Source organism: Erpetoichthys calabaricus, chromosome 10 (assembly GCF_900747795.2).
Source record: "Erpetoichthys calabaricus chromosome 10, fErpCal1.3, whole genome shotgun sequence".
Classification (NCBI taxonomy): domain Eukaryota; kingdom Metazoa; phylum Chordata; class Cladistia; order Polypteriformes; family Polypteridae; genus Erpetoichthys; species Erpetoichthys calabaricus.
This window is the reverse complement of record NC_041403.2, coordinates 140,367,504-140,391,577: the sequence shown is the minus strand read 5'-3', so window position 1 is coordinate 140,391,577 and position 24,074 is coordinate 140,367,504. Positions and strand designations below refer to the sequence as shown.

At 41.4% G+C, this 24,074-nt stretch overlaps 2 protein-coding genes across 6 annotated transcripts in view; one reads left to right on the top strand and one right to left on the bottom strand.

Annotated features, from left to right (window-relative positions):
* The window catches only part of pltp (phospholipid transfer protein), a 33,808-nt gene extending 31,017 nt beyond the window's left edge, over positions 1-2,791 (top strand). For all 5 annotated transcript variants that reach the window (XM_028811975.2, XM_028811976.2, XM_028811977.2 and 2 more), the window contains exons 13-16: positions 320-362; positions 974-1,037; positions 1,126-1,202; positions 1,285-2,791. In XM_028811975.2, coding sequence (XP_028667808.1) covers positions 320-362; positions 974-1,037; positions 1,126-1,202; positions 1,285-1,386 — 286 coding nt within the window. In that variant the 3' untranslated portion in view covers positions 1,387-2,791. The remainder of the gene's footprint in view (positions 1-319; positions 363-973; positions 1,038-1,125; positions 1,203-1,284) is intronic.
* A 982-nt stretch (positions 2,792-3,773) lies between these two features.
* ctsa (cathepsin A) overlaps positions 3,774-24,074 on the bottom strand; it is a 38,749-nt gene continuing 18,448 nt past the window's right edge. The window contains exons 10-15 of the mRNA XM_028811972.2: positions 16,466-16,544; positions 16,054-16,202; positions 5,470-5,545; positions 5,123-5,212; positions 4,923-5,024; positions 3,774-4,371 (exon numbers count right to left, since the gene is read on the bottom strand). Coding sequence (XP_028667805.1) covers positions 4,288-4,371; positions 4,923-5,024; positions 5,123-5,212; positions 5,470-5,545; positions 16,054-16,202; positions 16,466-16,544 — 580 coding nt within the window. The 3' untranslated portion in view covers positions 3,774-4,287. The remainder of the gene's footprint in view (positions 4,372-4,922; positions 5,025-5,122; positions 5,213-5,469; positions 5,546-16,053; positions 16,203-16,465; positions 16,545-24,074) is intronic.

Here is a 24,074-nt window from a genome sequence, read left to right as displayed (position 1 = left end):
ACTTAGGAGTTAAAACAACTTTTTTGTCACAGATGATAGGCTTAGTGAAACAAAACTGTGCTTCTCGCTGGAGATACGTGTAATCCTAAATGCTGTCACGCTACATATGGAAAACAGTTTTTGAACACCAGCCTTTCCAAATGGCTGGACATCCTGCCCCATTCAGGATGTGGAAAGCCAACAAGGTGGACAGAACCTTGACCGGTACACACCACTACTTTTGAGAGCTTGCAAAATTATAATAAACCAAGCAGCATCAGGACAGATGATCCTTCCTTACAAAAGTAACTTACCTTTGTGTGTTTTTTTCATTTTTCAGGTTTAGGATCTACTCTAACCAGTCTGCGCTGGAGTCCCTGGCGGTATGTATCAGCACCAAATAGTTTATCCTGAACATTTTCCGCCTCACAGATTCAGCATCCAGTCATCAACTGTGTGAGGTTAGCTTGTTCCCTCTGCGTCTGTTTGGTATTTTCCTCCTACTTTCCAAAACATGTGCATGTTAGCTTACTTATCTGACCATTCTGAACTGGTCCCATTGGAGTGTGGTTGAGTAGACTGACCCCGTCTTACAATACTCACTCCTACCTTACCATCCAATGCTACAGAGATCAGCTCTGCTTTCTCACAAACCTAAATTGAGTTGAGAAGGTTTGGAAATGTTTGGTGATGTTGAGTTCATGAGGAGAACAAAGGGTTTTGAGTCACAAAGAAAAGTCACGTTAATAGTAAACAAAATGATCAACATCAACCGTGGCCTGAACCTTCAACACTACATTCCCACCTAGCTAGCAGCATGTGGTCCGCTACCTTTTTTGTATTTAATTTGAAATGCATAAGCCTTTGTGTTTGGAGTAGTGCCTTTGTACAGAAATCTTATGCCTGCCAGCAAACTGATCCTATCAAGATGTGAAATGTGCTAAATGATTAAAATAAAAGGTCCATACAATGCTCTCTGTTCTTGCCATTGCAGCTGATCCCCCTGCAGACTCCCCTGAAGACCCTCCTACAGCTGGCAGTTATGCCAGTTATTAATGGTAAGTTACACTCTCTTACACGTCCCGACTGTGTGGTGCTAGTCTCGTACTGATGGTTCATCTCACCTCAGCTGTCATTTAACTGCAGAGCGAACTAAAAGAGGAGTTCAGATCCCACTGCCAGAGGGGATGGACTTCAAAGAGGAGGTAGTTCAGAATCACATGGTAAGTCAGCCTCGCATCCAAAGGAGCTATCAAAGTGGTTTACCACAGACTGCCCACCGTTTACCACATCTTCTCTTTGCAGGGCTTCATTACAATAGGTGCGAATCTACACTTCAGCAAGGGCCTGAGAGAGGTCATCGAAAAGAACCGGCCAAGCACAGCTTCAAACAGCACCCAGCCCTAACTGGGCTTTGGCTGCCCTCCTGTCATGTTTGCAGCGCCCCATCTACAATAACACACTGCTTCAGGCTCATTGCTCATCAGTCATATTAATGGTAAATAGGAGATATCAAATGTATAATTATTAGAAGAAATGTGCTGCCAACTTGCAGGAATGTCTGTGGCTCACATCCTCATCCTGAATATTCACAGCCATTTCTGGCCATTTTCCCAACCCTGTGTCCTCCTTCAAGTGACTCCAGAGAGACCGCACTTGCTAAAGCACTCCTCTTGTTCCCTTCCATCATTAAATCAACATTCCTGTCATCACCTTCCTTTGACCCGACCAACCAGAGGCACTTGATTGATTTGACAGAAGGACAACAGACAGTAAAATAATTCATTATTAGGCCCTTAGCATGCGCCTGCCAGCTACCGGTATGTGCGATTATCCTTCCAACATTCAACACCGCAGTTAATGTGGTTTCTTACTTTCGAAATTTGAACCTAGAATGGCTTTTGGCATTGACTGCTTTTCTAGTCTTCGGTCAAAACAGTCTGCACTGTAATCCCAATGGCGTATTACCCTGCGCTTCCAGCATGATAAACGAGCCAGGCCATATCTCCGTTAATGTAAATTCGTATGGACTCACCACGCCATAGCTGCATTACTTGTACCTGCCGAGATTAATCAGGGGGGCAGTAGCTTAAAGCCTCTTGCTAACACTGGATGCCAGTTCATCACAAAGCACAGTTTAAGGCCACCAGTAAGGAAGTGGAGAACGACACAACCAAATGCAGAAGATGGATGTCTACCTGCACATACAAAAGCTACTTAGGTGCTTTTATTTTATTTCTTTTTATGCCTTGAGTGTTGCTTGGCATTTCTGAATTTTCAGGATCTGCTTGTGTGCTTTAAGTGGTTCACTTAGCTTAGATATACAAAAGGTGAACGCTCCAAAATACAAACCTACACAGCGTCAAAAGAAAATGTGTGAAATGTGTCTATTGCACTGGTTTGGCCTGCAGCCGCTCCCCACTGCTACTCAAACGGCTATGCGAGCTCCCGTCTGCATGTCTCGGCCGAAAATGGAGCAGATGCTACAGGGTCCCGTGTGACTGATCGTGTTTATGTTACTCTTTTGTCTTTATATTTTTCCTGTGATGCTGCTTTTGACAAAGTAAAAAAAAAAAAAAAATGGCACCATTTAATTGTGGAGCCGCTTGGATCAGAAAGCCTACAGAACATTCCAACAGAAAAGAAACAAAGCAACCCTGGCACTAGGGTCACTGGTTTGACACTGGAAAAGTGGCTAATAAGAAAGAACGTTCTATCCACTATAAAAGGAGGCTTAGAGGGTCGACGCAACGTGTTGCCATCTATGAGAGGCCGAGAGAGAAGAAAATATGGTACACAAGTTATTTAAAAACAGACCAGAGGATTTGAAACTGCTAAGCCTCTTGGCAGTGGGTCAGCACCCATCAAATCACCGTCTGAATGAAATGGCTTCCCTTTTAATTTGGAGAATGGTAAACTGGGTCACAAACAGTAATACTACAAATGAGGCCTTGTCCGCATCTCCATGTGACCAGACCAGGCGCCCTCCCTGCCAAGTCGCATTCTGCTCTTATATCTATCTGCCCGTCTCCTCCCACACTAACACTTAAACTGCTCATTTACTGCTCGTCACCCATCATCATCATCTCTAAATTGTAATACTCGAGTTCTTCCTCCCTGCCATTCCCCATTCCCATTGAGCTCAGCCGTCAGTTTTGTTTGTTTTTTTGCTACTCAAGCTTGCTTTGTTCATTCTCTTCAGTAGCTGTGATTTGTAGAATTGTCGTTTGTCACAGTTTTGTACTTCAGTAAATTTTATATCTCAGTTTTTTGTGTTTGTAATAAATAAAGATGCCAAACAAAAACAAGCCATTGCACTATCATGTGACTTGCTGTCCACTACTCCAGCCCAAGGCATGCCAATGTACTGTAGTACTACACTACACCGGGACCACCAGCTGACATTGCGTCCTGCACTCTCCTGAAGGTGGCATGCCCACAGCCGAATGGAGAGTACCAAGGCATTTAAACATAAGAAAAAGTAATAATATGCAGAAATACATATTTTTTTTCATGGTTTTAAAATTTATTTCCAGGCTTTCAGGGAATCTAAAGTGTTAATTAAGGCATCTCTGACACCCCAACTACCTTGGACCCCACATAATTTTGCATTTTGCATCCATCTTCAAATTCAGATAAGGTTTGTAGGGAGCCACTGGCTATACTGGGAGCGATTCTTGAACCAACCCTAGATTGGCTGGGGTACTACTGCAGGACACGCTCACTCACTTCTACCTGCCAACCGAGCTAACCAATGACGCTGCTAGGTATGGAGTGACAGCAAACAGAAGAAATCGCAATATACAGAAATATTTTTAATTAAAAAAAATCTGCCAAAAAATTAAATCGCAAAATGATTCTGCATATACAAACTGATGAAATTAACAAAAGTTGAATGTGATGATGCAAGCCACATGTTCGCTCCAATGCCTAAGTAGTTGACTGTGACATCTTCTCAGAAGAACCTGACAGCTAAACCAGAAGGACTTTATGACATTCACCACACGGCAGGCCAAAGACAAGGAGGCCCAGCGGCTTTTATATGCAGGGACAGAAAGTGCTTAGCAAAATGTACACATTTGTACACTGGATTCGAGAATCATCATGGAGAATTCTGAAAATAATCACAGTAGCAGTGCAGAGTAGAAACTAACTCGGGTTGCATGGAGGTAAAACCTGGTGAACCTTACGCAAAAGAAACATCACCCACCAGCGTTCGGCAAGGGGTGAGGGAGTGAGATGAAGACAAAGTCTTGGCTTTTTCCAAATAAACAACGAAACCACCACGTAACTGGGTCATCTCTTCAGTCAGTAGGGTTCATTCTTCAGGAAGCGGCTGAACATTGCGAAAGCAGCAATAGGTCTATCCGTAGGGACCATGTGTCCTGAGCCCTGCAAAACAGTACAAGACGGACTAGGCATCAGCGACAGGTTGCTCACAATATATATATGGCAGTGACTGACCTCACTTCTCATACTATGTCAGCGTCCAAGGTGTCTAAGAGAGGGGAAAAAAGGGAATGGCTACCACTTCAGAAGAAACTATTAGGAAAAAAATATAAATAAAAAGAAGCTGGGCCTGAAATGGACTGGCATCCTGTTTGCCACACACCTGATGGTGCTAAGATGTGCCCTTAAACTGGATGATGGATTGGCAAATGTTATGTTCATGAAAAGATCTTTGGTCTGAAGAATAGCAGAGACATGAAAAAAATGAAAGAACTCTGAGCATGAGGACTGAAATGGCACACACTCAAAAAAAATAAAAAGAAGGGAGTAAGTGGTAGAGAGCATGGCGGCAGTAAGTAACTGGTGATGGGGTACTCAGTAGAGCAGGGTACTAACAGAGGAACAATGAACTGAAGGGATTCATAATAAATACAAAAAATCATCCTGTGTGGATTTAATCAAGATGGGTGAATACTGAACAGAAATGAGCAGACCTTGACTGTGATGAAGGCCAGATTTGTGAACTCCTTCACAAAGCCTCCGACCTGCTGGTTTTGCCCATTGTTGTAAAGCCAGGTCCTCCTGTTCACCTGCACCTGTGGAGACACAACCATGCAAGGTAAATCTGGGAACATGCTAGCTATGAAAAGAAGAGCAAGCAGACACGATATTACACACACGACACCCTTCTCACCTTCTGCTGTAGAGACTCGACAAACCACTGGTCACCCAGAAAGTTGCAGGCCATGTCCACATCACCATTGTACACCAGTATGCGATACTTCTGTTGGGGGCAAAAAGCAGGTCTACATTAGGGGCTTTTAGACCGCTTCCTCTGTCATAGGTGTCATCGGCATGAGCAGCTGCCTACACCCTGATATTGTGGAGAGAAAAACTAGGCAGGGTTTTAAGAAAAAGTGCATCCAAGATTGCAAATGCAGGTTTTAATTTTCATTATTTTTAATGTAACGTTCTTCATCCAATAAAGAAACCTTAAAACTTTTGAACTATAAGTTCAAAAACATGATCCATTTTGCTTACCAGGGCGCCCAACAGCTTCAGGTACTGATCCTGAACATCTTTATAGAGCCGCACATATTTCAAGTTGACTTCAGCGCTGCAACCAAAACAACACAAGTTATGACATTTCAACAAAGTCAGGTGTGAAACAGAGCAAGAGGACAAAATGAGCCTCCTTGTCAGTAAATGGCTGCCACATTCTGCATTTGCTCTGGACATTACATGAAAGTTTTTCATTTGCATGTCCTTACGTGTGAAGTGATGTGACTATAAACGTGACTAAATTGCATCCAACTCTATCCATACTGTGCTGTTTTTAAAGCACGGTTGACTACAATGAAGTACTGTAAAAAGAATTGTGAAGCACGATCACTACTGGGAAAAGCAGGGAAAAGAAAAAAATGGAAGACATCTTGGGAAGGGCAATTCAATAAGGGACCCTCTTCCAAGTTGGTTGTGTTTGCAATGAGTTTAAAAAAAAAAGGGGGGGGGAGTAAAATACAAACACAAAACATCACACAAGTAGTCCTCTTCACATAACTAGAGGGCCAATCCTCTTTAATAAAACTCCTGTGTGCGTCCAGTGTCCGTGTGTGTGTGTCTTCTGGTGAAGTGCGCATGCGCGGGGCACAGTGCGATGTTTTAAAGCAGATGCTTCAAAGGCCGCCTGACGTGTCACACAAGACAGAGAGGGCAGGACCTATAAAATATCGCGCGACCAATCCAATCGGATTTCAGTAAATGAGGTTAAGACCTAAAACAGAAAACACGAAAAATCCAATCAGGTACTGAGATGCGGAGACCGGCTTCCCCATTATTGTGCAAGTGTTCACTCTGAGGATGTCAGATTTGTGATTAAGAAACTTGGCCCAGTAAAGTGTAACGTGTCAGTCATTGAAGGGGTTTTCCTAAATATACGAATTTTCATGATATTACAATATGATGACTTTTAAAAGTAGATTTATTTTCGTGCACATTACATCAGTTGCTGGGGAGAATCTGCTGATTGCCCACTGTTGTGACAGAAAATTAAACGCATATTACAGACAGCAGAGCCAGTATTACTGTCAGAGAAAATTACAGGCATTTTACGCAAAAAATGTAATGAGGTAAAAGGTCCCTTGCCATTTAATATAGACTATTCCTACTAATGTTTATGGCTTACTGTTCTAGCGCCCGTTATTGAAACGGGCTTAATGTCTAGTCTATTAATAAAAGTATAAGTGTCTGTGTGCACATTTGGTTGCTATTTCATTGCGATAGATAGAGATAGAGAGATAGAGATAGATAGATACTTTATTAATCCCAATGGGAAATTCACATTCTTCAGCAGCATACTGATACAATAAATAATATTAAATTAAAGAATGATAATAATGCAGGTGAAAAACAGACAATAACTATATATAATGTTAAATGTTAACGTTTACCCCCCCGGGTGGAATTAAAGAGTCGCATAGTTTGGGGGAGGAACGATCTCCTCAGTCTGTCAGTGGAGCAGGACAGTGACAGCAGTCTGTCGCTGAAGCTGCTCTTCTGTCTGGAGATGATACTATTAATTGGATGCAGTGGATTCTCCATAATTGATAGGAGCCTGCTGAGCGCCCGTCGCTCTGCCACAGATGTCAAACTGTCTAGCTCCATGCCAACAATAGAGCTTGCCTTCCTCACCAGTTTGTCCAGACATGAGGCGTCTTTCCTCTTAATGCTGCCTCCCCAGCACACCACTGCGTAGAAGAGGGCGCTCGCCACAACTGTTTGATAGAACATCTGCAGCATCTTATTGCAGATGTTGAAGGACGCCAACCTTCTAAGGTAGTATAACCGGCTCTGTCCTTTCTTGCACAGCGCATCAGTATTGGCAGTCCAGTCTAATTTATCATCCAGCTGCACTCCCAGGTATTTATAGGTCTGCACCATCTGCACACAGTCACCTCTGATGATCACTGGGTCTATGAGGGGTCTGGGCCTCCTAAAATCCACCACCAGCTCCTTGGTTTTGCTGGTGTTCAGGTGTAGGTGGTTTGAGTCGCACCATGTAACAAAGTCATTGATTAGGTCCCTATACTCCTCCTCCAGCCCATTCCTGATACAGCCCACGATAGCAGTGTCATCAGCAAACTTTTGCACATGGCACGGCTTTTACAAATCCCACACCAAACGGTATATAACACAGACATACACGCTGCATGGTGCACTGCACACGTTAATGTGGAAGTCTACGTTGACGACTTGAGACAGGTAGCACCGCCAGTATGATTATCACTGTGTTCTTGCACAGAGCTCCTCACAGAGTGCCACGATAACCCGCAAGGCAAGATGCAAGAAGAGATGCACAGAAAACAAAGTAGAAACCGATTAACAATACATGAGAAAACAAATGTCCAGACAGAGGTGCAGAGAGTTTCTGTATTGATATATAAAAAAATGTAACTTTATCTGGCTAAACTGAGCTACATGTGGAACCCTCCTGGTTTTCACTCTTAAAAAATAAGACTAATGATAAACCATTTTATTTACAGTATATGGCACCTTTCCCATGCTAAACATACAGATATTCAGAGAGAACAGGGCATATACAACATTAGATACAAATAATATCTGTATTAATACTAAATAAAGATAAATGCAGGATATACAATGCATTGAAATACAATAAGCCACAAAAAAACCAGAATAAAATACAAAAATACAATTCTTCTTGGGCACTTTGAGAGGTTCAACTGAAAGAAGGGTCAGGACGTCAGGGTAAGTTCAATGCCTTCCTGAGGAAAAAGGGGTTTACAGTTGAATGAATTGAGTCGTCTGATTTCATTAATTTAAGGAGGTCATTCCAAAGTCTGGGTGCTACACAGCTGAAGGCTCGGTCACCCAAAGCGTGCAGAGGTTAGTTTCAGGGTACAACAAGATTGCAAGAGGACCTTAGTGGGAGCACAAAAGTGTAGTGATGTTGGGTACTGAGACAGTCTGGTACAAGGCCACTTAAATCTTTATATGTCATTAGTAGAATTTAATACTCAGTCCTGTGGGACGGTGGAGCAGGATGGCTGTTCTCGCTCGCTGTTGTTGGTTTGTGTAAGGACTCTTGCAACAGAGTCTGAATCAACTGGAGCTGTGATACGAGATTAGAAGAGGGAGTTAGAGCAGTTGATGCAGGATGTGATAGAAGCATGGACAAGTTTCTCAACATGACGAATGAGCGAACACGAGGTATGTTATGGAGATGGAAGCTATAAAGCTTTTTTTATTGTGATGAATGTGGGTAGAATAAAAAAGGGAAAAATCAAAAATGACACCAAGTTTCCTAGCAGAAGAAGAAGGTCTGATGAGATCATAACGAAGAGTAACTGAGAAGGAGTTGAGCTTTAGTGCCAATTAGCATGACTTTAGTTTTGTTAGTTTAATTTTAAAGAGTTACATTCAATGTGGCTTTTAATTTCACCGAGGCTGGTTGTGAGCAGAGAAAGCTCTGATGATCTTTCACTTTTAACACTAGCAGTCGAGTGTTGTACCGTGTTAGCTATAGATTGATACACTGAAACAGATCGGAGTATCATCCACATATAAATGATAACCCAGTCCAAAGCTACAAATATCACCAAGAGGAAGCATGCAGATGCTCTCTCTAGAACGTCACCCTTTTCCATACTTTTCACTTGGTGATTTATAGTGCATCCAGAAAGTATTCACAGCGCATCACTTTTTCCACATTTTGTTATGTTACAGCCTTATTTCAAAATGGATTAAATTCATTTTTTTCCTCAGAGTTCTACACACAACACCCCATAATGACAACGTGAAAAAAGTTTACTTTAGGTTTTTGCAAATTTATTAAAAATACAAAAACTGAGAAATCACATGTACATAAGTATTCACAGCCTTTGCTCAATACTTTGTCGATGCACCTTTGGCAGCAATTACAGCCTCAAGTCTTTTTGAATATGATGCCACAAGCTTGGCACACCTATCCTTGGCCAGTTTCGCCCATTCCTCTTTGCAGCACCTCTCAAGCTCCCATCAGGTTGGATGGGAAGCGTCGGTGCACAGCCATTATAAGATCTCTCCAGAGATGTTCAATTGGATTCAAGTCTGGACTCTGGCTGGGCCACTCAAGGACATTAACAGAGTTGTCCTGAAGCCACTCCTTTGATATCTTGGCTGTGTGCTTAGGGTCGTTGTCCTGCTGAAAGATGAACCGTCACCCCAGTCTGAGGTCAAGAGCGCTCTGGAGCAGGTTTTCATCCAGGATTTCTCTGTACATTGCTGCAGTCATCTTTCCCTTTATCCTGACTAGTCTCCCAGTCCCACAGCATGATGCTGCCACCACCATGCTTCACTGTTGGGATGGTATTGGCCTGGTGATGAGCGGTACCTAGTTTCCTCCAAACGTGATGCCTGGCATTCACACCAAAGAGTTCAATCTTTGTCTCATCAGACCAGAGAGTCCTTCAGGTGTCTTTTGGCAAACTCCAGGCGGGCTGCCATGTGCCTTTTACTAAGGAGTGGCTTCCGTCTGGCCACTCTACCATACAGGCCTGATTGGTGGATTGCTGCAGAGATGGTTGTCCTTCTGGAAGGTTCTCCTCTCTCCATAGAGGACCTCTGGAGCTCTGACAGAGTGACCATCGGGTTCTTGGTCACATCCCTGACTAAGGTCCTTCTCCCCCAATCGCTCAGTTTAGATGGCCGGACAGCTCTAGGAAGAGTCCTGGTGGTTTCAAACTTCTTCCACTTATGGATGATGGAGGCCACTGTGCTCATTGGGACCTTCAAAGCAGCAGAAATTTTTCTGTAACCTTCCCCAGATTTGTGCCTCGAGACAATCCTGTCTCAGAGGTCTACAGACAATTCCTTTGACTTCATGCTTGGTTTGTGCTCTGACATGAACTGTCAACTGTGGGACCTTATATAGACAGGTGTGTGCCTTTCCAAATCATGTCAAATCAACTGAATTTACCACAGGTGGACTCCAATTAAGCTGTAGAAACATCTCAAGGATGATCAGGGGAAACAGGATGCACCTGAGCTCAATTTTGAGCTTCATGGCAAAGGCTGTGAATACTTATGTACATGTGCTTTCTCAATTTTTTTATTTTTAATAAATTTGCAAAAACCTCAAGTAAACTTTTTTCACGTTGTCATTATGGGGTGTTCTGTGTAGAATTCTGAGGAAAAAAATGAATTTAATCCATTTTGGAATAAGGCTGTAACATAACAAAATGTGGAAAAAGTGATGCGCTGTGAATACTTTCCGGATGCACTGTATGTTAAAATTATTAGCCAAGTGCTTGATTATTATCTTGCACTAAAAAGGACAGGGAAAGGGTTGGTTCATGTGAAGCCACCGTTTAGAGGAACATTTCCAGGAAGCAGGGGTCTCTTATGGATTACAGTAAGTTACAATTGGTGGTTTTCAAAATGTTTTGCAACAATGATATATAGTTATATAGTTAAACTAAACTGAAAGTCCTGAAAATATGGGATACTTGTAACATTTTCTGACTAAATCATCAATATATATCCTAACTGACTGGTGTAGAACACCACTCACAGTGAAGCCCTGCGTGTTTTATTACCAAGTCTTCCACTTCTGTTCTATTTGTGCGGTGAGAAGGGGACAATAATGTTAACTACAAATGTATTCATTTTATGAAGCAAATAATAAAAGGGGGCTCGTGACAGACTGCCTGAGGACAGATATCTCCTGAAGAGCTTAATAATCCATCACTTTGTTTTCTGAACTAGCATATCAATTCTACCAGAAAGAACTGCAATGCTGCACTACCTGATATGACAACATTAAGCCTATTTACCACATCAGTTGGTTTAAATTTTGCAATCTCCAAAAATTAAAATGGAATCCTTAAATCTGTTTGTATCATTGACAAAAACCTCTTAGAGCCTCACTTCATAATGAGAATAACTAGGTTTAATGGGCAGGCTGGCTTGTCAAATGATACAAGCAAGCGACAATGGGATAAGGTGACCCTGGGACTGGTGTTCTGAAGGGTCAGCTATGTTTACATGCTTTGAAGCCCTGCTAAGCGTGTGTATTATTGGCATCAAGTCACACCTTCCAGCCACACAAATACATTTAACTCATTTTTGAATGACATCAAAACATCGTCTAAAAAGATTTACATTCTTAACAGATATTGCTGAACTGCATTTATGTTAATCTCTTTCAAACTGCTGTATTTTAGTTTCCTGTCTGTCCATGAGTACGCATTATGTAATTAGTAAATGGTAAGGTTTGTAATTACATTTACTTGTGTTAACAAAGCTTTGCACCAGCACCCTGTGAAGACTGCTATATAAAATCAAACTAAGTTGAGTTTATCCAGTTCTGGGTCATGGAGCAGAACCTTTGTCTCATTTGCTCAAAAAGGGGCAGCGGAGATGGGAGCAGATTCATACCTGGTGGCATGGATCGTGGACTATCTTACAGACAGACCTCAGTATGTGCGTCACGGGAACTGTAGGTCTGACATTGTGGTCAGCAACACAGGATCGCCGCAGGGGACTGTACTTTCTCCGGTCCTGTTCAGCCTATATACATCGGACTTCCAATACAACTCAGAGTCCTGCCACGTGCAAAAGTTCGCTGACAACACTGCTATTGTGGGCTGCATCAGGAGTGGGCAGGAGGAGGAGTATAGGAACCTAATCAAGGACTTTGTTAAATGGTGTGACTCAAATCACCTACACCTGAACACCAGCAAAACCAAGGAGCTGGTGGTGGATTTTAGGAGGACCAGGCCCCTCATGGACCCCATGATCATCAGAGGTGACTGTGTGCAAAGGGTGCAGACCTATAAATACCTGGGAGTGCAGCTGGATGATAAATTGGACTGGACTGCCAATACTGATGCTCTGTGCAAGAGAGGACAGAGCCGATTATACTTCCTTAGAAGGCTGGCGTCCTTCAACATCTGTAATAAGATGCTGCAGATGTTCTATCAGATGGTTGTGGCGAGCGCCCTCTTCTACGCGGTGGTGTGCTGGGGAGGCAGCATAATGAAGAGGGACGCCTCACGCCTGGACAAACTGGTGAGGAAGGCAGGCTCTATTGTAGGCACGGAGCTGGACAGTTTGACATGGCAGAGCGACGGGCGCTGAGCAGGCTCCTGTCAATCATGGAGAATCCACTGCATCCACTAAACAGTATCATCTCCAGACAGAGGAGCAGCTTCAGCGACAGACTGCTGTCACTGTCCTGCTCCACTGACAGACTGAGGAGATCATTCCTCCCCCACACTATGCGACTCTTCAATTCCACCCGGGGGAGTAAATGTTAACATTATGCAAAGTTATTGTCTGTTATACCTGCATTTTTATTACTCTTTAATTTAATATTGTTTTTTATCAATATGCTGCTGCTGGAGTATGTGTATTTCTCCTTGGGATTAATAAAGTATCTATCTATCTGCTCTACCATTCAGAATGTGGCATCTTTTGCCATTCTTGGTAAAACAATGGCCAAGTCTTCACTGGTGATCCTGAACACTCAAGCCCACATTACCCCATGGCTGCCAACTCCTCTTACTGTGCTTGTTTATCATGTTTCATAAACAAGGTTCACAAAGTGCCTAAAAGCAGGGCTGCTCAATCCAGGTCCTGAAGGAAAATTGCATTCTATACTCAATCTTATTTTTAACTAAAACTCTTTTTGTTTCATCAGATATTTGATCTGCTACTTTGATTTTGAAAATTGTACTCAAGTTAAAGAAAGTAACTCTCAAATACGTACTTCAACCTCATTTGAAGAAAAAAAAAACCCACAGACACAAAGATGGATACTTAATGACATATTAAAAAATACACCTTGAAATCCCTGATATTTTGCCTGTGTGTTTTAGAATTGGCCAATATGACAAACAGATAGTAGTTGCACAGAAATGATAGATCATCATCTTTAGCAAACACACGGAATTGAAAGAATACAAGTTTGGCTGTTAACAGTAATGACAGACATCTTTGTTAAAACAGTTAAATATTAAGACTAATTACTGCTAATTTGATATTCTGCTCTGCTGCAGCAGTCTAACATCCAAGAATGAGCAATACCATACTTTTCAAATACTCTGCCATTTGAACGACTTAACAACTAAAAATATTGCAAAGTTATGACAAATCACAATATGGAACAAATACCCCACTTCACCATTTTAACTACTGAAGTGCAAAATGCAAAATTTTGGAAAATGCCCCAAAACATTTACGTTTGAGCCGCATCAACTGATGGTAAAATTGAGACTCTGTCAGTTATTTTTGACCATGAACTCCCACCTACCAATCAAACAGTGTACAGTGGAACCTCGGTTTGCGAGTAACTTGGTTTACGAGTGTTTTGCAAGACGAGCAAAAATTTTTAATAAATTTTCACTTGATAAACGAGCGAGGTCTTGCAGTACGAGTAGTTTGTCTGCTGAGCGTCATGTGATCACAACTGAGCTGATGGTTCTTCTCTCTCTCCCACTGCGGGATTGTGGGCAATCATCTCCTATTCTCCGTCTGAGTCGGCGTGCCTCACTCATATAGTCAACATCCATACGAGCGTAGTGTTTACTACAGCATTAGCATTGTGACTGTGTGCACGCTTTTGTGTGTGTGTGTGCTCGCGTGTGTGCTGTGACGTGCGAGTCCCCGTCTTGCACCCTAAAACACAAAGCTGAGTCTCAGTACTTTAGCAACACCAGCTTTATTCAGCTTGAAACAGCAACAGCGCGGTTATTTATACATAGACACAGCAGTCAGGCAGGGCCCTGCACATTTCTAATGTTCCTTGTATCACCCATTGACAGGAGGCGCTTATAGCATGTCCGCGATCTTTTCGGATTCGCTTTTACGGAGAACTGCTACAGCGCTGGGAGACTGCGATTGCTTTGGGACGCTCTTCAGCGTGTCATCCAGTTGGGTGGAATCCCACAAGAGTTTAGAAACTCACTCACACCAGCCATGATTCTTTTCAAAGGTAAAGTGCAAGTTAATTTGTTTTATGTATTTTTACTTTATATTTTGTATTAATCATTTTTATATGAATAGTTTTGGGTTGTGGAACAAATCATCTGAGTTTCCATTATTTCTTATGGGGAAATTCACTTTGATATACGAGTGCTTTGGACTACGAGCACGTTTCCGGATCGAATTATGCTCGCAAACCGAGGTTCCACTGTATTTTCTTCACATATCCTCCTGACTGGAGATTTTGGATTCCTTGCCTTTATTTTCAACAGACTATATCCAATCTTTAATGCTAATGGACTTTAGAATAAATGACTTGTTTCTCCTAAGCATTGAACTTGCTCTGGTTTATGTTAGTGTTTAATGTGTTTTTTGTGTTTGTGTATGTAAAGGTTGTATGGCTGGTGATTTATTGTTCGTACGTTATCACTGTTAATATAATAAAATGCAAGTGCTCTAAGCCTGTACTAAGAGTCAGTCAATCATTTTCCAACCCTCTATATCCCAACACAGGGTCTCAGGGGTCTGCTGGAGCCAATCCCAGCCAAAACAGGGTGCAAGGCAGGAACAAATCCTGGGCAGGGGGCCAGCCCACTGCAGGGTGCGCACACACACACACACACACACACACTCATGCACCAAGCACATACTAGGGACAATTTAGGACCACCAATGCACCTAACCTGCATGTCTTTGGAATGTGGGAGGAAACCCACACAGACACGGGGAGAACAAACAAACTCCATGCAGGGAGGACCCGGGAAGTGAACCCACGTGTCCTTACTTCGAGGCAGCAGCACTACCACTACGCCACCGTGCTGCCCCTGTACTAAGAGTGTTACATAAAAATAAACTGGACTGACTTATTATGCTGGACAACTTTTATTTAATAGATTATTGCTTTGTAATTTGCTTGACAAACTCTTAATCACAGCAGACTATCCCAGCATTGCATCTTTATGTGTATTTAACTTGGGTCCTGTGCGTGTGAAAGGATAGCAGCAGCACAGTGTGCCAAGGCAGTCTTATGGGAGTCACTAGTCTTGAGCACAACTAGTAGAAAGCCCCCCAGCTCTCTCTGATTACATGATCAGCATTTCCCATACAATTTCAAGTTTGCAGATGCCTTAATAAATCTCCACACATTACATAATGGTAAATAAAATTATACTTCTGTGCCATGCCCACTTGATACACACCACCAGCACCAAACTGAACTAAAAAAAAAAGTAAACCTTAAACACAAAGTTTAAATGAGTCTAATAAGAAAAATGATGAATTATGAAAGAACAAAGAGAATGATGTCAGAAACAGACAGATAACAAAAAGAAAACACTGCAGAATTTACACAAGCAGTCTTGACTCCAAATAGACAAAACATTAAATGAGTAATGAAGTATAACCATTTTTAGCTCAATATTAACAGATATGTTTCAAAACATAACATTACACAAATGAACCGTACCATATGCAAAACACGCAGAGGCTGTAAAAGTAAACAGATCGGTGATTCAAAGCAGCGAGCAAAGAAAGTTAGAAAGGCACAGCAGCGTAACGCCGGAGAGCTGGTGCTTTCCCAGCCATATGAAGTGAAATCTTTTGAATGTGTACAAAAGTGCCAGTCCTGTGTCCTGGAAATACCTGCATATCTGCCAGTCTTGTGCTTCAGGGCTGATGTGGAGAGCCTGCTTTACGTAGATGTTGTTCAAGTATGTGGTGGCTGCTGTTGAATTGGTACAGGGAGGGTCCAGCCTTACAGACACGCTCAGAGAGTTCATAGCAAGCAGCTTCTACAGTGGTATAAAGGAAAAGCAAAACCATTTAAAGTTCATCAACAAAAAAGTTCTTTGTCAGCTTTATTAGGAATTAAAATATGCTGATGACCAGATATTTTAGTGTTTTGGTTAAGTTGTATTCAGTATCCAGGGACTATTTTATGTTAGGATTTAACATTTAATTTCAGCTTCTGCATGTGTGAAAGTTTACAGTGCAGCTCCTTAAAGTAAAGCAAAAAAATAGCGACCTCACTGCGACCAACGTGGTGGAATCCTACCTGTCTCAATAGATGCTTTGAACCAAGCTGCCGGAAGTGGTTCCCCAGATCATAAAAAATTACTCCTCTGCTGTCAGACCTGCAAAACAAAAGCTTCCAGATGAGCAGCCCATTCCTAATGCCAATACTATAAAAAAGAAGCCCATTCCTAATGCCAATAATATAAAAAAATAATATAAAATCTAGACAATCAATAATATAAAAACTGATTAGCAGTTTCCCCCAAGCACGTATAATTCTATATTTTGGCATTAAAATGTTATGGGAAATTTAGAGGCTACCATTTGTGATGAAGGATGTCATAGTAGCACAGGGGATAGCATTGTTGCCTCACAGTATGGTGACCAGGGTTTGTGTCCTTAGTCCTCCCTGTGCATCTGCATGGGTCTCCTCTCAGTGCTCTGGTTTCCTCCCACTATCCAAAGACATACAACTTAGGTGAACAGGCCTGTGTGCGTTTTTCCGTCAAGGATTTGTTTCTGCCTTGTGCCCTATGCTAGCTGGGATAGGCTCCTGTCCACCTGCAACCTTGGTCTGGATTAGGCAGGTTAGAAAAATGACATGACATTTATGATGACAGACATTCCTATATTGTTCTGTTCACGTGCATTTCTAATTGAAGTTTGGAAGAGATTGTAAGGTCACTATTGATTTGTAGTTCAAGCTGCACAACTCTTTTCTCTAAATTACGTGTGTGAAAAGAAAAAACAGAAGGAAACCTTTTAAATGGCATAGTACCATAAGGCAACTGCAAAATACCATTTTAGTATAATGAAATGAAGTGAGAGGTGAGAGTTACGTCATACCTTGTCAAACTTGGGTAACAAAGTTATTGGCAAAATGGATTACTGAGAGCTACTACTTGGAAGAGAGTTTACATGAAATATCTTTCTGGAATCTCATATTTCCTTACGCATGTTAATACACTGCAAGTGTGTTTAATATTCATTAGAGACAGTGGAGAAGCTCGACTCTGAAGTAACAGTGTTAAGGAATACATGAACTGATCAAATGGGTATCTAAAATGTGTAATTGAAGGTTTTGATAAGTAAAGAATATAGCTTGCATATGGGACTTACTTTGATGAGCTCTTAATTTTTTCTTAATTTTCTTTTTCATCTGTATCTGACTTATTTAGACAAATACTGTTGTAAAAACAAGCTAACAAATAGCTATTGAAATCCTATAGCTCAAATTTTATCAGTCTGTAGCATAGAGGAAAACCACATTGTGGAGCTTTTAATGAATCCTTGGTACATAGGCACTTTATTAGAAATGGGGAGAATGTGTCAGTGTCCAAGGTATTAATGTCAATCTTCTAGATTTTAACATTGAGTATTAAAATAAACAAAAAAGTACAAGACAGTTGGCTGCACTCAAGCAAAACCAAAGACCCTAGCCTGCACAGAAGTACACTGTAGAATTTCCATGGAGGAGCCAGGCAGACACCACACTGGAATTTGTCTTTTTCTATAGACAGTCAACTCAAATATTTGTAGTAAATGGAATCTCGATAGGCTAGAATTTCATTTGTTTTTTCCTCTATTACCATTTGGTCTTAGCTTAATTTATGTATACATTTTCATTTACTTTTATTATATGTCCTATGAGCACTTCAAAACTAATGTCTACAGAAACAATATATTTCTATGTATAAAATCCCTGCAGTTGTGCTTACTGACTGTTGCTTTGTCTTAACTGTACTTTGTAAATGAGTATAGCACCTATTATATATACAGTATATTATATTCCATTCCTGTGATTGTGAACTGAAGAAGCAAGCTATAATATGGATGGATAGACAGATGACTTGAAAAAAAAATTAGGAATGTTGTGTGTTTTCCTGAAGAGAAACCAAGATTCTTCGCACTTCTTAGCCTAACATTTGAAAGGCTGATTTTGAACTAGACACAGTGGAAGCATGTAGCAAAGTGCAATGGAAAAACATCTATTATATACAGTGCATCCAGAAAGTATTCACAGCGCATCACAGCCTTAATCCAAAATGGATTAAATTCATTTTTTTCCTCAGAATTCTACACACAACACCCCATAATGACAACATGAAAAAAGTTTACTTGAGGTTTTTGCAAATGTATTAAAAATAAAAAAACTGAGAAAGCACATGTACATAAGTATTCACAGCCTTTGCCATGAAGCTCAAAATTGAGCTCAGGTGCATCCTGTTTCCCCTGATCATCCTTGAGATGTTTCTGCAGCTTAATTGGAGTCCACCTGTGGTAAATTCAGTTGATTTGACATGATTTGGAAAGGCACACACCCGTCTTTATAAGGTCCCACAGTTGACAGTTCATGTCAGAGCACAAACCAAGCATGAAGTCAAAGGAATTGTCTGTAGACCTCTGAGACAGGATTGTCTCGAGGCACAAATCTGGGGAAGGTTACAGAAAAATTTCTGCTGCTTTGAAGGTCCCAATGAGCACAGTGGCCTCCATCATCCATAAGTGGAAGAAGTTCGAAACCACCAGGACTCTTCCTAGAGCTGTCCGGCCATCTAAACTGAGCAATTGGGGGAGAAGGACCTTAGTCAGGGATGTGACCAAGAACCCGATGGTCACTCTGTCAGAGCTCCAGAGGTCCTCTATGGAGAGAGGAGAACCTTCCAGAAGGACAACCATCTCTGCAGCAATCCACCAATCAGGCCTGTATGGTAGAGTGGCCAGACGGAAGCCACTCCTTAGTAAAAGGCACATGGCAGCCCGCCTGGAGTTTGCCAAAAGGCACCTGAAGGACTCTCAGACCATGAGAAAGAAAATTCTCTGGTCTGATGAGACAAAGATTGAACTCTTTGGTGTGAATGCCAGGCATCACGTTTGGAGGAAACTAGGTACCGCTCATCACCAGGCCAATACCATCCCTACAGTGAAGCATGGTGGTGGCAGCATCATGCTGTGGGACTGGGAGACTAGTCAGGATAAAGGGAAAGATGACTGCAGCAATGTACAGAGACATCCTGGATGAAAACCTGCTCCAGAGCGCTCTTGACCTCAGACTGGGGCGACAGTTCATCTTTCAGCAGGACAACAACCCTAAGCACACAGCTAAGATATCAAAGGAGTGGCTTCAGGACAACTCTGTGAATGTCCTTGAGTGGCCCAGCCAGAGCCCAGACTTGAATCCGATTGAACATCTCTGGAGAGATCTTAAAATGGCTGCGCACCGACGCTTCCCATCCAACCTGATGGAGCTTGGGAGGTGCTGCAAAGAGGAATGGGCGAAACTGGCCAAGGATAGGTGTGGCATCATATTCAAAAAGACTTGAGGCTGTAATTGCTGCCAAAGGTGCATCGACAAAGTATTGAGCAAAGGCTGTGAATACTTATGTACATGTGATTTCTCAGTTTTTTTATTTTTAATAAATTTGCAAAAACCTCAAGTAAACTTTTTTCACGTTGTCATTATGGGGTGTTGTGTGTAGAATTCTGAGGAAAAAAATGAATTTAATCCATTTTGGAATAAGCTTGTAATATAACAAAATGTGGAAAAAGTGATGCGCTGTGAATACTTTCCGGATGCACTGTATTTAAAAAAAAAAAAAAAAAAAAAAAACACTTGGGATGAGACTTTTTTTCTGGGATGAGATGTGATCTTTTGAAGAGAGACAGAGAGACACTTTCACGTCCCGCGAGACAGGCAAGTCACATCATACTTACAACCTTTGGAAGCAAGTCCCGTGATACACATGCAGAGCAGGTTAGAGATAACAGAAGTAGAAAAATTTGAAAGTCTCAAGAAAAGGAGAGTAAAGATCACATTAGTGCAAACAAACGGAAAATATTACTCGGTGAAATAATGGAACAGAAAAAAGAGATTGAATAGTGTTTGAGGATGTCTTGGGGACAAGAGAGTCAAGGCAGTGACTTTAAAATGTTCGAAGCGCCGCACAAAATGCAGATCACGTGGCACTGGAGCAGCAGCAAGTTAGCAGCTGATTGAGCAAAGAGGAGGTTAAAAAAAAAAACAACTGTTATTTGATTCTCATTGTATCACTGTTAAAAGGGTTTTGGAGGAGCTGACCGCCTCTCATTGGGGTGCTGTTCCGTTATTTCACCTAGTAATAATTTCCGTTTGTTTGCACGAATGTGATCTGTAGTCTCTTTTGTTTGACACTTTCGAATTTTAGTACTGTCATATTTTTGAACTTGCTCTGCGTGTGTATTGTGCCAAGGTTTTTTTTTTTTTTTGAGCCTTTCAAATTCCACTGCTTTCATAATTTGTAACCTGCTCTGCATGTATATGGCACCAACGTTTTTGAATGTCTGTATGAAGTTCTACTGTATCTTTTACTCTTTGTCTTTTATTTTTGACGCTGTTTGGACCTGCAAGGTTTTCAATTCCACTTGTTCCGAGCTGATTATTACTCTCCTTGCCTAGGTCACTGTCTCACAGGAACATGCTTCCAATGGATGTCAGTATGACGTGACTTGACCGTGTCGCGGGAAGTGAAAGTGACTCTGCCTCTCTGAACCGTTTCTCTTCAGAAGATCACGACTCGTCGCAAGATTTTTTTTTTATATTAGAGAGATATCTGCATCTCATTCTCAATCAATAAAACAAGCTAAACAGATATGTTGAACTTTGAAGAGAGCCCTCAGGTCTTTATAGCACATACAGTACTACATTAATAGAACTGATCAACAAAAAGCAACCGAACAGGCCTCAACTGAAAACTAAATGTAGAATAAAATCTATGACAAGACTGTGGTTCACTTCTAAGCCTTCACTAGCGTAAGTATGCTTATGCACCTCAACCTAGAGAGTGACCATTAAAAAAAAAGAAATTAAAATTCAACATTCTAATAGGCAAGTCTGTAAGATATTCTTTTTCAAAATGACACATGGTCATTACTGCTGCAATAAACACTTTAAGAATGTAGATAGTAAGAACTAAAAAAGGCTTAATGCATACCTATTTGAATATTATAATTATTTTTCAGTTTGATACTACATCCAAAAGCCATACCACATGTACTTTAGAACAGGCCTGGCCAGTACTTGGGTGGGACACCATCTAGGAAAAGCTTGGGTTGCTGCTGGAAGAGGTGTTGGAGAGACCAAAAGGAAGCACTTACCCTGTGAGGATCTGATTGAGGATCCCAATACTCCAGTGCAGTGATGGGGGTAATGTGCTGTAAAAATAGCACAATCCTTCGGATGAGACATAAAACTGAGGGCCTGACTCTCTGTGGTCATAAAAGATCCCAGTTTCTGCCCTTCATGGTCTAGTCATTCTGTTCCCCTATTCATCCCCTGTCTCAAAATGTCTCTCTCACACACCTCTTAATCACCTAATAGCCAATGTGTGGTGGGCATAGTGCAAAACAGCTGCTGTGGCATCATCCAGGTTGTTGCTGTAGACTGGTGGTGGATAAACTGCCTCCTCTCTCACTATGAAAAGTGCTGTGAGTGGTGGGAATAGCACTATATAAATGTAAAGAATTATTATTACAGGGTCTGCTACAGTGGTGTGAAAAACTATTTGCCCCCTTCCTGATTTCTTATTCTTTTGCATGTTTGTCACACAAAATGTTTCTGATCATCAAACACATTTAACCATTAGTCAAATATAAACACAAGTAAACACAAAATGCAGTTTGTAAATGGTGGTTTTTATTATTTAGGGAGAAAAAAAATCCAAACCTAAATGGCCCTGTGTGAAAAAGTAATTGCCCCCTGAACCTAATAACTGGTTGGGCCACCCTTAGCAGCAATAACTGCAATCAAGCGTTTGCGATAACTTGCAATGAGTCTTTTACAGCGCTCTGGAGGAATTTTGGCCCACTCATCTTTGCAAAATTGTTGTAATTCAGCTTTATTTGAGGGTTTTCTAGCATGAACCGCCTTTTTAAGGTCATGCCATAGCATCTCAATTGGATTCAGGTCAGGACTTTGACTAGGCCACTCCAAAGTCTTCATTTTGTTTTTCTTCAGCCATTCAGAGGTGGATTTGCTGGTGTGTTTTGGGTCATTGTCCTGTTGCAGCACCCAAGATCGCTTCAGCTTGAGTTGACGAACAGATGGCTGGACATTCTCCTTCAGGATTTTTTGGTAGACAGTAGAATTCATGGTTCCATCTATCACAGCAAGCCTTCCAGGTCCTGAAGCAGCAAAACAACCCCAGACCATCACACTACCACCACATTTTACTGTTGGTATGATGTTCTTTTTCTGAAATGCTGTGTTCCTTTTACGCCAAATGTAACGGGACATTTGCCTTCCAAAAAGTTCAACTTTTGACTCATCAGTCCACAAGGTATTTTCCCAAAAGTCTTGGCAATCATTGAGATGTTTCTTAGCAAAATTGAGACGAGCCCTAATGTTCTTTTTGCTTAACAGTGGTTTGCGTCTTGGAAATCTGCCATGCAGGCCGTTTTTGCCCAGTCTCTTTCTTATGGTGGAGTCGTGAACACTGACCTTAATTGAGGCAAGTGAGGCCTGCAGTTCTTTAGACGTTGTCCTGGGGTCTTTTGTGACCTCTCGGATGAGTCGTCTCTGCGCTCTTGGGGTAATTTTGGTCGGCCGGCCACTCCTGGGAAGGTTCACCACTGTTCCATGTTTTTGCCATTTGTGGATAATGGCTCTCACTGTGGTTCGCTGGAGTCCCAAAGCTTTAGAAATGGCTTTATAACCTTTACCAGACTGATAGACCTCAATTACTTCTGTTCTCATTTGTTCCTGAATTTCTTTGGATCTTGGCATGATGTCTAGCTTTTGAGGTGCTTTTGGTCTACTTCTCTGTGTCAGGCAGCTCCTATTTAAGTGATTTCTTGATTGAAACAGGTGTGGCAGTAATCAGGCCTGGGGGTGGCTACGGAAATTGAACTCAGGTGTGATACACCACAGTTAGGTTATTTTTTAACAAGGGGGCAATTACTTTTTCACACAGGGCCATGTAGGTTTGGATTTTTTCTCTCCCTAAATAATAAAAACCATCATTTAAAAACTGCATTTTGTGTTTACTTCTGTTATATTTGACTAATGGTTAAATGTGTTTGATGATCAGAAATATTTTGTGTGACAAACATGCAAAAGAATAAGAAATCAGGAAGGGGGCAAATAGTTTTTCACACCACTGTATGTACTGTATATAATTGAAAGAAACTTCAACCCAAATAAATAATTAAATGTACTTTTAGGAAGCATATAAATTCAAATGTACAAGAGTGCATTTCCACAGCAACATGAAAATACAACACAACCCTCGATTTCAAGTCTAGAGCAAATGGTCACTGGTGTTTTTATTCAATATTGAAGCATGTGGGCTGTATATGTGGACTGACTGGGCAGTCTGCCTATAGTGACAGTGGCAAATTAGTCTAGACCATGCACCAATTTTAAATATAACTAAGAAAACACTTATTTTGGAAAACCCAAATTAATTCATGAACCTTGATAAAGCTCTAAAACTAGTACCCTTTAATTTTAACCAGAGTTTTCAAAGTATCTGTCATGAGGTGGGGCATTCTTATTCTTGTAATCATATTCTTAAATATGACCAAAGACCTAAGTCAATAAGGGAATGAGGTTACTTATGCCACCTCTTAGACAGGATTTCAAAACCTAGAATAGGTCCTGATAGGCAGTAGAG